Source organism: Scophthalmus maximus, chromosome 10 (genome assembly GCF_022379125.1).
Source record: "Scophthalmus maximus strain ysfricsl-2021 chromosome 10, ASM2237912v1, whole genome shotgun sequence".
NCBI classification, from domain to species: Eukaryota; Metazoa; Chordata; class Actinopteri; order Pleuronectiformes; family Scophthalmidae; genus Scophthalmus; species Scophthalmus maximus.
This window is the reverse complement of record NC_061524.1, coordinates 16216715-16235000: the sequence shown is the minus strand read 5'-3', so window position 1 is coordinate 16235000 and position 18286 is coordinate 16216715. Positions and strand designations below refer to the sequence as shown.

Genomic DNA, 18286 nt, shown 5'->3' with positions numbered 1-18286 from the left:
ACAGTCCCAACTTTGTGTCCACTCTGGCGCTTGCATAATTTCTCTCCTCTCATTGCAATGCTGAGCCGCATATTATTTCACCGGGGGAAGACAAAGCACAATCGCCGTTCCCATAGACATCCCATTGTGAGCCAGCGTGGCACCACAACAGAATGTTCCTTCGCCAAGAAGCCCCCGGTCCTCAAATCCTGTGTCGTCTTGTCTGGGGACTCTGTGAGAAAAACAACATCCAGCGTTTGCAGAGTGGCGATACCGCGAGGGGCCGACCTGCGCCCCCGGCCCCCCAGCGTCCCATCTCTGCACATAGATGACTTTTTTCCTGGGTGTGATGGAAAGAACGTGGTGTCCCAGTGACTCTTCCCCTGGTGGTGGTGGGGGGGGGATAAAATTATCTCTGCTCCTGCTAACATTTCTGTCCTCTCTCTCTCCCTCTTCCAGCCGTCGTGTGCTACCTCATCAGTGCTCTCGGTGTGACTGCTGGTGCGCACAGATTATGGAGCCACAGATCCTACAAGGCTTCTTTCCCCCTGCGAGTCTTCCTCGCTCTCGCCAACTCAATGGCCTTTCAGGTATAAAAGAAAAATCTAAATATAATATTCCACCACCTTGTCTCTGCAGAATGATGCACTCAATGTGGGGCGGGTATACTACAAGTTATCTCTTACACCATTTTTACATGTGATCAAAGATGCCAGGAGGGGATCTTAATGCTTAATATCCATGAAGTTTACTCTCAAAGTTAGATTGACAGGGTGTCGTTTTCAAATAACAGTGCAGCATTTCATAAACCTTTATTGTTTTATTGCCACATGATCCCCGACCTTAATCTGATGATGACTTCCATGGATATCTACAGTATATGGGCCCCTCATGTAATCCTCTCTCTCTCTCTCTCTCTCTCTCTCTCTCGCTCTCTCTGCCCGTGTGTGTATGAGCAGAATGACGTGTACGAGTGGGCGAGGGACCACCGTGTCCATCACAAGTACTCCGAGACAGACGCGGACCCCCACAACGCCGTGCGGGGGTTCTTCTTCGCCCACATCGGTTGGCTGCTGGTCCGCAAGCATCCCGACGTCATTGAGAAGGGACGGAAGCTGGAGATGTTGGACCTGAAGGCAGACGAAGTGGTGATGTTTCAGAGACGGTGAGCAAACACAGCCCAGAGACGTCAACGCACCACTGTTTACTCAGACTTACTGCACTCACAGGTTCTGATACTTAGTCATTTGTTCCCCCACAGTTATCTTGTCTTGTGTCCAGCCATTTTGCACACAACAAATTGCCGTCTTGGTTATGGCGAGACATTCATATTGAACTCATATGCGAATATTCATACTACCTACTTTATTTTTACCTTCTTCAATGTTTCAGGACTATAGTTGGACCCCTTTTTAATATCTCTGTATCAAATTTGTGGTTGACGTTATGGAAATAAATCCACTAAATTACTAAAACAATGGATCACGGTCATGTTTGAATAATAAAAACAGGGTTCCAACGCAGCATAGAAAAGTATAGAATTTGATTTTTTTTTAAATTTCCAGTTCTGGATAAATATGGAAAAAGGAAAAGAGTATTGAAAAATATTTGTGTTTCCAGACTGAAGTCTAAACAGACCTGAATCCAAAGATTTTAGAAAACTAACGAACCGTCTCAGTCGCTGTAGTCTAGTGAATCATTTTCCCACGGTCAGTGATAAACTTCGCCACAGCTACACACACTCTGTCCCTGCCACTGCCCCTATGTATCTACTGAGCCGTAGTTTACATATGACTGTGACCCGCGGAAGGATAAGAAGTTAATTTGATTATCCTGGTGACAGCTAGTTACTTTGTACTGTTGTTCCCCCTGTTGATGATAAAATAAACATTCACCCAAAAGTTTAAATAGAACAGGTGACGTCAGAATTGGAAGAATCAATATTTCAATGTCAATCTGCACATGCACATCCCAATCTACTCTCTGGAGAAAATGTGAATTGATGACTTCATAATATTTACTTGTATGATAATATTATATAAAATAACTTATAATATTCATTTATATAATAATATTTACTCAATAAATATCTATCTGTACTCGGATGTCAAATATGGTCCAAAAAATCTACAGAGAAAAAGTCTGGAATTTGAGTCTGGAAAAAGTCTGTAGGAACATTCACATCTTTACTTCCCAAGGTGATATATGAATATCACACAACCTCCTCAATCAGCACTGAATGTTGCTACTGAATATATGCAGATTAGTTACATGTAAACGTATTTGCAGCCAAGGGTTTGTGTGTAGCTCTGTGTCCCCTCATTGAAAGTCACCTCACCTCTGGCCACAAACGGGATGCGGTGGCGTGGGGGTCATATTGACCAAGATAACGCTTGGTGACGGATCTGCCGATAAGCGATGTTTCCAGGGACCGAATCACAGCGTGGCCCCATGGTGTGTCCACTCACCGGTCATTTGTCAACCTTTCTACTCTTCTCTGGAAGCGGGCCCAGTTTTTTTACATTTGTGCTCCCAGGCAAAGGGGATTAACATTGGCTCAGAGCGACCCGATCGGAAAGGCCCCCGTCAACTGTGTACAGTTGAACTGATGTGCATAACGGTGTTAACATGTTTATAATCACTCTCATGACAATGTAGGGTTATGTAGGGCCTCTACTGTGACATAGGTACAGAATATGGCTTTTGAAAAAAATGATGTATTGTGTTACTTTTGCAATTAGACAAAAAAATGAGCTGGATGCATGGTTGTTCTTTGGTTGCAGGCACTACAAGATGTCAGTGGTGATCTTTTGCTTCGTCGTGCCCACCCTGGTGCCCTGGTACTTCTGGGGCGAGTCCTTCGTTGTGGGATACTTTGTCCCCGGCCTCCTGAGATACGCTCTGGTGCTCAACGCCACTTGGCTGGTCAACAGCGCTGCACATATATGGGGCAACAGGCCTTACGACAAGACCATTAACCCGAGGGAAAACAGACTCGTCGCTGTCAGCGCCATGGGTAAGGGAACGGAATGTCGGCGAGTCTCTTTGTTATTCACCCTGCAGCTATGTGTTTAAGCCGTATTTGACTTAAATGTAAATTTTTTTTGTGTAATTTTCCGTCCGCCTGAGGGATATATTTTTTATGAAGATGATTCAACCAGACAGTGTGCCACTCTAATGGCTATACTGTTTTATTTTATCTTTAAGAATCTTTCGCTTTGAACTGTAAGAGTTGGTCAGTATTCATGCTGTGTATTAATATTAGTCAGTCATTCTTAAATTTGGATTTGCTTTCCAATATATTTGTGTTCGATGAGTCACTAAATTCAGGCATAGCGTGAGTGCAGGCAGGCCACAGAGTCAGGCTCAGCCACTGTGCAGCACATGGAGAGCTCTGTGCCAGCCCACAGCATCTGAAGGCTCAGCTGATCCTCTTCCACACTTTCAATTGGCTAGGCTCATGTTGCACGCTCTGTTTGAGCTGCTTTAACCTGCCCGCTCTTCTTGCTTTTACCCCAGCACCTCCTGTTCATACTGTACCTGACCTAATCAATGTCATTGATGACTGCTCTGTTGTGCGCCGAAGGGTCTTTAGCTGCTGCTCTGCTGCAAATTGAAAAAAAAAGCACTGGATAACTATGTACCGAAGTCCGCTTCACCTCCTTTTAAGTCCCATGCGTTTTATCATTCGCTTGGTTTTTTCATGCCACTCAGTTGTTGCTAATCATCCAAAAGCAGCTGCAATAAACACATTCTTTCTAAACAAAGAAGTGCAGACTGAAGCTGTCTGTTTCTCGAAGCATTTGACACTTACATTCACATGTTTACTGATAACCTCAATGTCCAACAACAGAAAAAAAATGGATTTTTAACTACTGGGTGCAGGAGGTGTGAATTTGAAGCTTCAGCATATGCAGAAAGCTCCGGAAGAGTTTTATTATTGATCCCAAATTTCATTTCATGACTGAAAAAATAACTTCTTGAATAATTTGTATGTAGGAACACCTTCAATGTAACCCTGACAACAACACAGCATGACACTGATTACAGAGATAAATTTAGCAAATCTGATTTCAGTAGCTTGGAAATTGCATCATGTGAGAGTCGGCGCTTAAGGTTTTCAGATCCCCCCAAAAAAACAAGTCTCCACCTCTCTCTTCCTCCTCGTGGCATCCGTCACATGTTGCCAGTTGCTGTTCTTCGCTTCACCACAAACCGCTAATGTGTTTGGAAAATTACCGTACATTTACCATATCATTGTAATTAGCCGCATCATAAAGTGCGTTACTCCACTGCAGCCGTGCAACCTCTTTGTTCAAGCTATGCCTGTGAACCTGTTGACATTTCATCAAACTGAATCTTTTTTTTTGGTTCGGTCTGCAGGGGAAGGCTTCCACAACTACCATCACACGTTCCCCTTCGACTACGCCACGAGTGAGTTTGGCTGCAGACTCAACCTCACCACTGCCTTCATCAACCTCATGTGCTCCCTGGGTTTGGCCAAGGACTGCAAGAGCGTGTCAAAGGAAATGATCGCTGCGCGCGTTCAGCGGACGGGCGACGGCAGCCACAAGAGTGGCTGAGTCACATTTGGCAACGAACTCTGCGGCCGATACCGACACATCGAACCAAGACAGAGCGTAGCAACAGGTATAGCAGCATTTCAGTGGTGGGGTGGTGATTACCATGCTTCTGATTTTTAAGTTAAACCTCCTTCTGAGATTAATACTGGCTTTAAAGAGCTATAGACCTTTTCATGAATTGTGTGGGTCTCTTATACGTTTTGAAGTGTCCTCACCGACTATTAGCCACGGCCAGCGACTTTTTCACCCTAATATCAAACAGGCACAGAGACAATGAAAAAGGCTAACTGAAGGATTGGAATCTCCTTTCTTTGGCAACAGTGAGACAGTGTGTGTGAGTGATGGGTAAAAGCCGAAAATTACAGAAAATAATTTGCTGTATCACTTATTTATTAATGTGCTATTTATTAACGGTCTTTGGCACTTTGAAAGCTTTACTAAAACCTTTAACAAGTGTGTTGGTTTCTACAAGCAAGACCGTTGGCCTTTTACTCTAACTTCTGTCAGTAGTGCTTTGTTTCATTCCAAAGGGCGTGAACTTAAATCGTGGTATTTGTCTATTTTAAGCTAAGGTATTCATTAGTTTTGGTAAGCTCGTCTCACCAAACAGAAGCTGCTGTGTTCAAGGCCAAAATTTCAAGGCCCCCATTTATCATATGAGAGTGACCCTGGCCGAATACAGGGATGCGTTCACACCCACTTTCTGCATCTGTCCACGGGGCTCTTCATGAGGATTGATGAGAAGTGCTCTGGCGTAACGCCGCGTAAACCTACGGCTGGGCGGCGAGGCTGCCTCACACTTCATCATTAATCCTCTTCATTTCGACGCCTCCGAAACTGAAACCCAGAACCAGATCTTCTCCTTCTCAATCCGAAAAAAACGAGAGAATTCCTCGCACTTATATTGTATTCATTTTGAAATACACTCGGTCAGAAGGATTTCCCCCCTCCCTCGGATAAGGCCGTCGAGGCACGCGGAAGAGGTGCATTAACCTTTTTCGAGCTCTGTGAAGTTGTTGAAACATATGCCAGGACTGTTGTCCGAATGCCTTATGAGGGTTGCGCACCTTTTTAAAAAAATTAAAAGTGGAAGTTATGGAAATAAATTAGGGGTTCAATTTTCTGTCTAATCACAACTGTGGGGTATGTGTTTTAAGTAAAACTTGAAAACCTGCTGTCCCTTAGTTTATAAAGAAAAAGAGGGACCATTCAACAAAACAATGCTTTTTTGACCATGATTAACTTTTGTGTATCCAAACAAATACTTCGCTCTATAACGAGGTCCAAACTTGTTATAATATCATGAATGATACTGTTGTAATATTTGTCACACTTCCTCTTTCAAAGAGCAACCTTTTTTTTTTCTTTTCTTACAGTGTTAACTTCTTGAACTTTAAATGCCTTAGAACGGCACCGTTTTTCAAAGAATGTTCTTGCCCACAGTATGTTCCATAAATAAACCAAATTTTCTACTTGTGAAATATATGTTTCGCTGGTTTTGTTGGAATTCTGTAATATTCCTTATTCGTATATACTGAATAAAAAAAATGTGATCATACCATTCCTGTTACATTATTTAGCAGTGGCTTTGGGATGCTGCAATCATAACAACCTCTACTGATGAGTAACTATTTTTTGAAGTATTGTATTAACCATACAATAAAGAACTATTGAAAAAAACAACAAAACATTAGTCGTCATAGATTGTTGACGCTTTGTTTATAAAATAAAACTGCCCACTTAGCACAGACACCTATGTTTGACAAGCAGCGTGACGTGCGGTATGTTCATATATCAATAATGAGAAAAGTCCATGTGAAAAATACATTTCGAATGTGAAAAAGCACTTGAGCTTATAAGTAAATTCACCATGTGAAAAGGTGACCCCATAGTGCGAGTTAATGTCTGTCTGTACGACATAGTACAACAGGAGTTATGAAGTTATGAGTTATCAATCTGTTTTTATCTCCATCTGGCTGTTGATATAAACGAACCAGCGCAACGCTGCCTACATGCCACCACTGATTGGGATCTCCTTCTGCCGCTCGTGCTGCGTCGCTTACTTCTCTCACCCGTGTCTGACCGCGTTGTCTGACAGCTGCACAATGTTCAATAGCATACTGTACATATTTAAACGATCTTCCGATATTGCTTTGAACATTCCTTGAGGATTCCTAGAGGACGGGAGGACAAAGGAAAGCTCCTTATCACGGCATGTCTCGATGGGAGCAGTGACGTAGTCGGGCGGGCTCGAGTTCAAAACTCCCTGTCACCCTGCACCAGGCCTGTCGAACTGCCCCTGAGCTAATTTCCTCTGGTTGAGCCTGGTTTGGTCAGAGCAAAGAGAAGTGTGTTTTCTTGTGAACACATCTTTAACCATTCCAAAAGAGCTTTGCACTTGCTCCCTCTGCTGGAGGTGCGATCACCAGTCCGAGTCCAGCCCAAACACTGTGAGCGGCCCCACCACCAGTGTTGATCCCCGTGGCCCCCGGCAGTGACATCAGCCCTCTGTCCATTGGCTGCTGACGGTCAGGCCATCCTTTTCACGGCATGTCACACCTCAGTGTGGTCACACTGCCATTTAGAGCTCAGACACAGGCTTCGCTGTGGTCACTCTCTTTGCTTGGGGAGCACAGGCTTGTTAAAATTGATTATGTTGCTGCTTTACACACATATATACATATTTATATATATGTAATAAGAGAAAAGATGTGGAAAGTGAAGGCAACACGTGGTGCCAGTGGTGATCGGAGCACTTGTGGCTGTGACCCCCCAAACTGGGAGAGTGTCTCCAGCAGATTCCAGGCACAACATGTGAGATCTCTGTCCAGAAGAGTTTGGTCCTTGGAACCGCCAAGACACTGTGCAAAACACCCAGGCTCCCATGGCCTCTGGTAGAGGACCCAAGCTTGTGGGAGGAAACATGACTAGACAGCCCAAGTGGGGCGATTGGGGATTTAAAAAAAATAAAATAAATATATAAATATATATATATAAATATATATATATATATATATATATATATATATATATATATATATATATATATATATATGCATGGCCCAATATATATATATATATATATATATTTCCCCATCATGTCCACTAATATTCACATTCCTGTCCAGGTGGTTTAATGCAAGTTTTGCTGGAAATTGTTTGCAGATTGTTTGTTTCAATGAACATACAGCCCTGCGTGGCTGTGCACTTATAACAATAGACACAAGATGCTTCATGCACGTCATTGTAAATGTGCAACCGACATTTTGATTGGTCGCTCCCGGAGAGACACCAGCAGCAATATATAAAAACAAGATAAGGAAGAAAAATATATATTAAGAATATATACAAAACTAATAGAAAAATATCAACATTATCTAAAAATATTTCAAATACTTTAATATATATATATATATTTGCACAATGAATCACATTAAAAAAAGATAAAACAACAGGATGGATACCTCCTGTGTCTCATCTCACTTGTCATTCCTTTTTAAATCTTAATCCAAAAACATCCCTCAGAAGAACCCCCCCACCCTTACCCCCCTCTAATCCTAATTTGCACACAAGAAGTTTGCTAAAGGCCTGTGCCACAGGAGAGGGACCCGTGGGTCAGACGGGGTTACTGGGAAACAACTGGTAGTATAGCGACCGTCTGGATTAGCGATGCAAATGGGCCTATATATCTGATCAATGGCTCTGTCCCCAACCCCCTATTATTATTATTATTATTATTATCTGATGGGAGGTCTTCTTCTTTCATTTCTTCTCTTCTCTCTTCTCCCGACGCAGCCAGATCATTTCAACACCTGTGATTGCAAATGTTGGATGTTTCAAATTTGTGCACACAAATGAGAATATGCAGAGATAAAAACAAAAAACAACTCCGGTAAAGTGAAATAACATCGTACCCCCACGCGGATTATAGGAGTGATCATTGATTCCGTATTGTGTATTCAAGTGTCATTCAAGTGCATATGGCCATCAAAGACGCATGCAAATGTGCATGAGAAATTTTCATTCATCATTTCTCGTGAAATGAACGATTAAAACGTCATCGCATCATCCTCCAAGTAGCTGCGTATGGATGGGCAACATGGGAGAGATGCTCCCGACGATTATCATGCTAAGAAACGGCCACGCGTCGCGGGCTTTCATCACCCTGCAATATGAATAAATGTGATAACGATGATCCGATATGCATGTCGCCGGTGACTTTTGGGGGAATGCACCTTCAGCCGCTTTGATTCGACGCGACACTTTGGAGACGTCTGTACTTTCCGCCCGGCGTGGCGTCTTCCGTCTGCGGGGCGACAGTCGCCCGTGTCTCGGCACGATGATGAACACTGATTCAATCACGCGCGAGTCACAACCACGAACTGGGCCCGCTTCCTCGACGAACCAACCCCTAATGTCGAAGTGACACCTCTTCACCCTGCAGATGGGTATCCTCTGCGCTAATCCCCGACAGTCATCTGCGCGCTAGATAACTTAAATAAACTGGACCCCCCCCCCCACCCCGAGCAGAAATTCAAGGGATCAGTGTTACACTTTCCCTATAGGATTAAACGGATCTTCCTCCGCTCCTGAATGGAGGCAGGGAGCCCGCCGCTGGCCGGTCCCCGAGGGCCCGGGGGGGCCTTTTGATCATCTCCGGCGCTCCGTTGGCGCAAATGCTTCTGATTGGCCGAGGGGCTACGAAGAGGGAAAATCTTTAATTAAGCAGATAATCTCTTGTTGGGACGAGGGCAGCTCCATTTCAGAGCCCCCCCCCCCCCACCTCCTCGAGTCCTGGAAGGCCCTTATGGTGAAGAAGTCTGATGTGCCGGCAGCTCAGTTTCCTCTCCATCGTCGGACGGTCTGCAAGGCGCTCGGACGGGCTCGCGGTCTCCGTCGTGTCCATCCCACCCCCCTCCCTCACCTACCTGCCAGGATGTTCATGCATTTGGAGGTCTTCTACTACGTTTTCATTCTGCTGGCTCACATGAGGTCGTGCTGCTGCTGGTAAGTTGGATTTCCATCACCGCATTTTCCAAAATTGAACGCTGGGAATAATGATCTCCAAAAATGGCCTCAGCCTTTTCACACAAACCAACCAGTATCATTTTTTTTTTAATAAGAGGGCTGAGTTTATAAATTGCCACAAACGTTTTTTTGAGTCATTTATTCATGTTTATAAATCTGTTGTGAACAACTTTTGACTTTGCAGTTTGTCAAAGCACCCTTTGACTGGTTACACCATCTGACTGCTTATTTCCAGAAAAGGGCCGCAGACAATTTGGACCTTACTTAAAAAAACCACTTAAGTCTTGATTATTTAATTATTACATTCATTAACATTTTTAATAGCAGATACGTGGGCTTATTAGAAGCTGAGACTCCCATGAGCATCATTTCCAAATGGAAGCCACAAAGTCAGAATTTCAATGGATGAAGTGTTGAGAACACATGCATGGCCCAAGTTTACCCCTTTTAAAAAATTATTATAATATTTTTGTTTTTTTTACAAACGCAGCAATATTGTTCGGCAAGGCTCGGGCGCCCACCGGTGACACGGTTTTAAAACATGTTACAAGGCGCACTAATGAGAGATGTTAGCAGAGGGATTTGTGAAGGACGCTGAGCTTCACTGAGTGAATAAGCTGTCTTCTTTTCCAGGTCAGTGAATAATTTCCTGATGACTGGACCCAAGGTAAGCCAACTTTCTTTTGATCTTTTTTTTTTTTTTTTTACCCTGTCCTCTTCCAAAATGAAGAGAGAAACACCATTTCTTCCCTCTTCTTCTTCTTCTTCTTCTTCTTTTGTTGTTGTTGTTGTTGTTGTTGTCGTCGTCAGCGCAGGCGGGCTGTCCTTGTGACACCTTAACGCAAGTGTGCAGACGCCGTTGTGTGCAACAATGGCACCAGTGATATATCAGTGAGATTCTTGGCCCCTTTGTGATTTTTTTCTTCCTGTCCCCCCTCCGTACACTTGACCTTCTTCGGCGGCTCGGTGTGTATCTGCGGTTTGAATGTGTGAAGAGGCGAGGGCAGGCATCGCTGTAGTGGGTGGTCATCATTAGTGAGCGAGACCCCAATTGCGGAAAGAGGTGGTGCTCCATCTCCCCAAAGGCCACTTGAGACATATTAGTTATATTATCGTTCACACAGTCTGAGCGGCCGGCGAAGGGCCAAGGACAGAGTGTGCTGATTCGAGAGAACCCTGCGATTCTCTGTATCGCGTGTGGAGTTCACAAAGTGTCATGACGTTAGAGCTCAGTTCCACTCAGCTCGGGTTGTTTTTTTTTTGTCGTGTGACTCAAAATAAATGTTATCTCCCAATCCAAAATCGTCGATGCCTTGATTTATATATCCTGCACCTCCTCTTTGTGCAATTCTTGCGAAGGCAAATGACAAAAACCATGAGGCGAACAAACTCCAAAGCATTTCGGCGAGGGGCTGAATCTCGAGACTCATCTCGAGGTGAAGAGGAAAACATTGACGTAAAGATATGGACGTCAATGTTTTCCACGCCTATAGTTATCGCAGGATTTGATTTTGGGAACCCAGAGGTGCTCTCGCAATTTGTTGGATCCGCGACCGCTGACCATTCTCTCGAGATGAGGCGCATTTTCTTTGTTCCTGTTGTGCATATGATTGGGGTACCACATCAGGCCAGATCCTCCAGAACCGCCTCATCTTCCTAAATCGTCTAGTTGTCTTTCGCATGATGTCACATTGCCTCGCCCCTGTCTCTGCAGGCGTACCTGATCTACTCCAGCAGCGTGGCGGCAGGCGCTCAGAGTGGCATAGAGGAGTGCAAATACCAGTTTGCATGGGACCGCTGGAACTGCCCCGAGAGAGCCCTGCAGCTGTCCACGCACAGCAGCCTGCGCAGCGGTAAGTCCGGACTCCCCTGAGGTCCGCCAGCACTTCGCGCCCCGCTCCGACGTCTCTCACGCCGCAGCTGGAGGCGGAGCGGGACCCAATACGGATCCGGAGATGTGTCTTGGAAAAAAAGAAGGGTGTCTCGGGAAGGTTGCGTCTCGGGGCGAGCGGGGTTTTGTTCCCTCTGTGAATGGGAGATGTTTGCTCAGTCAAAACACTCATCACCCTTTAGAACGGTTACAGTGGCAATGGTCAGAGGCGAAACAAAGACACTAATCCATCTCAAGAACAACCCCTCCTCTTTGCATTCACAAGACCAAGAGTCAATTGTGTTCTGCAATAAATACCCCCCCCCCCCCCAAAAAAAAAAATCTGATTTATTTGGGCACAGTGTAGAGGTGTAGAAACCAAAATCAGTCTGGAGTCTTGAACTGACATGAAAAACACGCCTGGATACGGTGCACGTTCTGTGTCAGTTGAAACTTGTTATGTACCATATGTATAAGAATGGATCCGTGTGTTGGCTAATGGGTCTCTCTGTTCGGCAGCAAATCGGGAGACGGCGTTCGTTCACGCCATCAGCTCCGCCGGGGTCATGTACACGTTGACCAGGAACTGCAGTCTCGGGGACTTCGACAACTGCGGCTGTGACGACAGCAGGAACGGACAGCGGGGTGAGATTGTGCGCGTGGATCTGTACGTGCCGTGCCCACAGCGGGGCGGACGTGTCAAATGGTCGACTTTTGAACGGCGGTGAAATGGCACCAAATCATCTCTTTTTTTTTTTGCATCCCTTCACGTTCTCCCAGGTGGTCACGGCTGGCTCTGGGGCGGCTGCAGTGACAATGTTGGCTTCGGGGAGGCCATTTCCAAACAGTTTGTCGACGCCTTGGAGACCGGGCAGGATGCGCGGGCGGCCATGAATCTCCACAACAACGAGGCCGGGCGCAAGGTACAGTGGACGAGCACTCCACGCCGACTCGTCCACGGGAGACGTGCCCCTCGTATGAGACGCAGGGACACCATGAGACGCTGATGCCTGGATTTGAACCATACAGTATTTAAACTGGGTGGCGCCTCGGTTGAAATTTTGGGAAATCTCGCTCCCCGGGCCTCCAACTGATTGCGCAGTGTAAAGCACCTTTTTGAATAATTTTTTCCCCCTGCTTAGAATTAAACTGAGTGTGCCACCCAAGCATCCCTTTCACGGCGCTATAAGTGAGGTGCCACTCGTCCCCAATAATAACAGTGTGTTCGGTGTACCAGAAGGGCCTATTTACCACTGCTGAATGCCCCCTATGACAATACCTCAACTCGAGAATCTCGGGATCACTGGTGCAAGCTTAATTAGAGATCCTGGGGAGCCAGACATTGCACGGCATTCTGTAGTATTATGCTGCTTTTTAAAATAAGTGTTTAGTTTTTATTCTTGCAATAAGGATCCCACATTTATGTTGGTCTTTGTTTGGCCCCGGGGGAGTCTGAGGGGACCACAGGCATGCAGCTGAAGTGCTCTTTGTTTACGGTGCCTTTGCTCCCCCCTGTTGGGCCCTAGGATCCCCGAGGCACCTGGAGCATCATTGTAACAGAAAAAAATGGGGATAGAAGGAGAGAAAAAACTCCCTTTTTCATTTCTCTCCTCAATGGGACTCTCCATTTGGGTCTTCTCACACTAGAAAACATGTTGATAATGAACATGCTAAATAAATACTCCCTATTTCTTCTCGGGGGACAATGGGGCTCAATGTGAAACTTTGATTCAGCCTCACCTCAACGGAAAAGTTCGTCCCCTCCTCGCGAAAAAGAAAACCTTCCCTTTCAACCGACAGCTCCTTTGTGTCGGGCAAAGTCAGGAAACACTGAGGACGACAAAGAGACTCAGCGATGAACCTTGAAACTATCATTTCTTCCTTTCACTGTATTCATCCCTTTATGTTACCAAACAGGAAAACTAGAATACTGTCAGTGCATCACATCTTTTACACACACACACACACACGCACACACACACACGCACACACACACACATGCACACACGCACACACACGCACCTTTATACTTTCTACCTTCATGGAAGGTATGTTCTTGCATACGACCACGCAAGTCAATTTCTTTACATTTTGAGGCTTTTTTTTCATTTAAAAACTGGAGGCAAAACATATCATTGTTCAACATATCTATATCAAATCTCGTCTGTTCTTTTACCTCCCCAGGCAGTGAAGGGGACCATGCAGAGGACATGTAAGTGCCACGGGGTGTCAGGCAGCTGCACCACCCAGACCTGCTGGCTGCAGCTGCCGGAGTTCAGGGAGGTGGGGAACTACCTGAAGGAGAAGTACCACAGGGCGCTGAAGGTGGACCTCCTGCGCGGCGCGGGGAACAGCGCGGCCAGCCGGGGCGCCGTCACCGAGACCTTCAGCTCCATCTCTCGCAAGGAGCTGGTCCACCTCGAGGACTCCCCCGACTACTGCCTGGAAAACCGCACGCTGGGCTTCCCCGGCACCGAGGGCCGCGAGTGCCTCAAGAAGGGCAAGAGCCTGAGCAAATGGGAGAAGCGGAGCTGCAAGAGGCTGTGCGGAGAGTGCGGCCTGGCCGTGGAGGAGCGCAAGGCCGAGACGGTGTCGAGCTGCAATTGCAAATTCCACTGGTGCTGCGCGGTGAAGTGCGAGCAGTGCCGAAAGACGGTGACCAAGTACTTTTGTGTGAAGAGAGGGGGTCAGAGGGGAAGGAACGAGAGTGGCGGCAGCCGGCGAAAGAACCTCCGGCTGAGGAAGAAGCACTGAGGGTCTTCGTCCCCTGTCCCCTGCTGTAGCACTGCAGCCCCCCCCCCCCCGGACTCTGTGCATGTTCAGATAGTGTGTGTTTTGGACAAAAAAAAAAGAAAAGAAACGTAGCAGAAATTCTCTTTCTAGCTTCCATCTTCATTGTCAGTTTTATATCAGACGTTAAATACGGTGGGATGCACACAAAGCCACATGATAGACGAGATGAGACCGGGAGTTGTTTTGTTTTTTTTACAAATTTTGGTATTAATGTAATTGTTCCCCTTTTCTTTTCTTTTCTTTTTTTTTTTACAACATTTTGAAAATAACTTTTTTTGACTTTTCCAAATTTTCCACAACACGATTTATTTATTTCCACAGATACAGTGCACACAAAACCTTGGAGGAAAAATTAAACAGATATTCCTGTTTGGAGGGAAGTGACATAATTTGCTCCAAACCTGTCCGGTTGTGTTCTCTTGAATTCTGTAGACGGTCAGCCGGTTAACGTTAAGTATCACTGCCGGGCTTTGAATTATTGTAGAAAACATTTTTTTTAGGCACATTCTGCTCTAGCACTGTCCCACTGTCCCACTCACTGCCCCCCTGATGTATTTAATTTTATATAAAATGAAGCACTTTGTACTGTACATTGTTAATTTATTGCACAGCATTTCCTAGTTTTGCTTTATTGTTAGTCGCCTTCATGTTTTTTTTTGTTTTCATTCAAATGTAATGAAAGAAAAATAAATCCTTCGACATCCTATATGTTATACTGCCTAAAAAAAGCGCTCATCCCTCTGCGACATACTCATTGTGATAGTAATACCTGGTGTTCGGGCGGTAAACACAGCCTTGCTCTCCACATTGTTCACTCTGGGGTTAGGATACTCTGGGCCAAAACAAGAAGAATGGAAAACTTTCAAGGCGTCCTCTTCCTTCCATCGCGGCTTTCTCAATTTCGCCTCAACAAATACCTCCCGTCCTCTCCCTCATCATGGTAATCCTCAAAGAGCCCCCTAACTCCCCGAGTGCTTGGAAGTTTCTTTACTGTTTAATACTGGTTTAATTAACTTTGTCCAGACAGAGTAGGGCCGTGGGGGTGGAGGGCATGAGGCAAGTTGCCCTTAAAAACATCATCCCGCCTCTAATTTTGTATGCTAATCTCCTTTTTCACGCCGCGCCTCCTTGGGAGCGGGGAAAAGAAATGTTGGGAAAACTTTGGGCTGCCTGTGCAGGGGCTTCCTGCGGCTGTTTTATTTCTGGGCCCACCTATTTGGATCCTTTCACTCCTCTAGGGCCTTCCTTTGCTCGATTTAACAATGAATGCAGAGCTAATCAGCTCTCTCGGAAATGCACCACTGTCGAGGAAGGTAATCCCTTCTTCTCCGCTCTCAATGGGCCGTCGCCTTCCAAAGGACTTTGGGAAAAGGCTTTGCACAGATTCACACTGTTCGCTCAAAAGAAGTTAGTTCAAGTATTGTGCCCAAACAAGTGGGTTTTATAAACACATGCTTGCCAGGATACTCACCCCACCTGCGAGTAAGAAGTGCCAGGCCCGGGCAGACTAGCACATGGCAGCCGAAGCCGAAACCCTTCAGCGGAGACGGGACATGAAAGGGGAGATTAGAGGGCCCATTGAGTAGGGGGCGTTCATTTCTGCACCTTCCTCCTTTTCCTCAATAAAGTGTCAAGGAACCACCTTGTTGACATCTTATTTGCCGAATAATGATCATAATCAAAACTCCTCCCTCCCCTGATGACCCCTGTGGGCCCTGGCTGGATCGCTCTGCCTGGCACGCAGCAACGCCCCGTCGCCGCCAACAAAAGAAAACCCGCATACCAAGCGTTTGCCCCAAGGGGCTCTGTGGAGGTGCCGCGGTCTACTGTGATCGAGGAGAAGCGACAGCGGCACATACCTCAGCGACGTTCACAATATTGAAAATGTAATGCAGAAATGTAACGAGGAGATTGCGATGAGGACACGTGGTTGATTTCGCATTCTTCGGCTCACGAGCCGTACTTTAATCCCTGAGACCACTGTTTGAAGAAGAAACCCCTTCTGGGACAGAGATTGAAAAAAGCAATTCAGCGTGCCTTTTTTCGCTCTCGCGTTGGCGTTCTCTCTGTCGGCGCGACTGCCCCGAACGCTCCCCTGCGAACCATCAGGGATGATGGTGCACGGTATCACGGTGCGTGAAGCAGCACATAGCGTCCGTCCCGACTCGGCCATGCGGCCCCCTCACCCGCCCAGCGAGTGACACGACCTCTGACCGAGGGGTTCCGGACTTCCGTCTGCCAGGCCCGGGCCCTGCCACGTCCTATTTGCGATGGCACATGAGTCCAAGGTGATGGTGAGAGAGGTGACACCCCGGAGGAGGAGCGGGCCTCGAGCCCGGCGCTCGAATTCTCTCGCAGATTAATCTGCGTTTGAAAGGAAAAGATTCCTGTGCCAGTGAACGTGCCGTTTACCATACAGTAGTGAGCATCGTGCTTGAGAGAATATTACTTTCTTCATGTTTATTTTAGTATCCCCTATATATAGTTCAGTCTCTCAACCAATGTATTCAGCCAATTTGAATTGACGTTATGACACTGATTACTTAGAAAACACTAAATTCAAACACTTTTAATTCCAGGCTTTCCAGGGCCCTGGGTAGTCTGCCCCCACCCCAGTGCTACGCCCGTGGTAGTGGCAGCCTTAAGAAATAGAACCACTGTCAACATTTTGAGTTTCGGTCAAAGGTGAAATGAAGTTCTTTCTTTTTAAAGGAAATCAACGGTCTGGTTGGAAATTTGCGGCTCTGCGTCGTCGCCACTCTGTAATATGAATCAAACAAATGACACCGAGGGGGCGGAGTGACAATGCAATCATTGGAAGATGGTAAAACGACTTATAATGCTTCAGGGAATCCTTGACTAATAGGATTTAGGGCTTAGGGGTTCTGGACCTACAACACCTACAGGGGCCTGGGGTCAATATGAATGTGAGAGAAAGCCAATACAGATGAGAGCAGATGAACGCATGCTCCTAAAACTAAACTCTGTCGTAATCTGTGCTGTGTATAGTTACGTCGAATTCATTGGCTCCCCCCCCCCCCCCCAAATAAACTGGATGTTTGCAGCAGTCATTAAAAACTTTTTTCATTCGTCGGGAATCGGTTGCAGTGCAACAGCAGCTCTTTGAGGGAGTCTTTGTTTTGACAGCAGTCCATCTGTTGGGGAGAAGACAGCGGTGGTGCATGTGTTTGTTGCTATCAGCAGGATTGAGATGCAAGCTCCTCGGGGGCTCACCGGGGTGGTCAATCTCCCGGAATGGGGAGGAGCGGAGCATCACAGGGATCAGCTCAGCTCAACTCACTGATCTACACAGGAAACACGGAGCATGGGAACTCACCGGGGAGTCCCCACCGGTTCCCCCGAGGTGGAAATCTGCTGATAAAGCATGACTCCGGGGTGAAATCATGCAAGGTTCAGCAGGCTTTCAGAAAACATTTCAGCAGGGTCTGTGTCAGATTATTTTTGAAACGTCATCAGTTACTGAATACAAATTGCATGGCAATGTTTGTAATCAGTAACCTTGTCCATTGGATTCCAAAAATAAATACTTTTGGATTACTTCAAAATCAAACATTGAAAATACTGCACCTTGTACTAAAAAAACCATTCTCAAACATTTTAAATGATAAATCAAATGCATTTAGTGTATTCAGCATTTTCAAAACAAGCATTTTTTGTGACTCTTGTTACAGGACTTGTGCAAGAGGACCCCTTACTCAATTAAAATTTAAATGTCAATAAAAAGGAATTAAAACTCCTTTATCATTAACTAAAAATCATTAAAAGAAAAGAAAACGGGAAACCCGGGAGAAGTAATGTACACACTGATGTATTGTTGTTATACAGTAGAACATTCAGCATTCAGAAATCAAAGTAGCCTCAGAATCAGATGCATCTACAGGAAAATGAGTAGTGAGTAGTAATGCCAATAGCATTGGTTATTATTATTTTTTTAATCTTCATTTTAAAATTGCCATATTTTAAAGACAATCAAAATGTAATTAAGTAATCATTGACAATGCAACTTTGTAAT

General features: G+C 45.6%; 2 protein-coding genes across 2 annotated transcripts in view; both read left to right on the top strand.

Annotated features, from left to right (window-relative positions):
- Window positions 1-6120, top strand: part of scdb (stearoyl-CoA desaturase b) — a 9653-nt gene extending 3533 nt beyond the window's left edge. The window contains exons 3-6 of the mRNA XM_035605626.2: window positions 439-569; window positions 939-1144; window positions 2763-2995; window positions 4363-6120. Of these exons, the coding sequence (XP_035461519.1) occupies window positions 439-569; window positions 939-1144; window positions 2763-2995; window positions 4363-4562 (770 nt within the window). The 3' untranslated portion in view covers window positions 4563-6120. The remainder of the gene's footprint in view (window positions 1-438; window positions 570-938; window positions 1145-2762; window positions 2996-4362) is intronic.
- Window positions 6121-8225: 2105 nt separating this feature from the next.
- On the top strand, window positions 8226-16001 carry wnt8b (wingless-type MMTV integration site family, member 8b). Its single transcript, XM_035605679.2, has 6 exons — window positions 8226-9569; window positions 10224-10257; window positions 11305-11443; window positions 11980-12105; window positions 12241-12383; window positions 13645-16001. Exons 1-6 carry the CDS (start codon window positions 9370-9372, stop codon window positions 14212-14214), a joined length of 1212 nt encoding a protein of 403 aa, XP_035461572.1. The 5' UTR covers window positions 8226-9369; the 3' UTR covers window positions 14215-16001.
- The last annotated feature ends 2285 nt before the right edge of the window (window positions 16002-18286 follow it).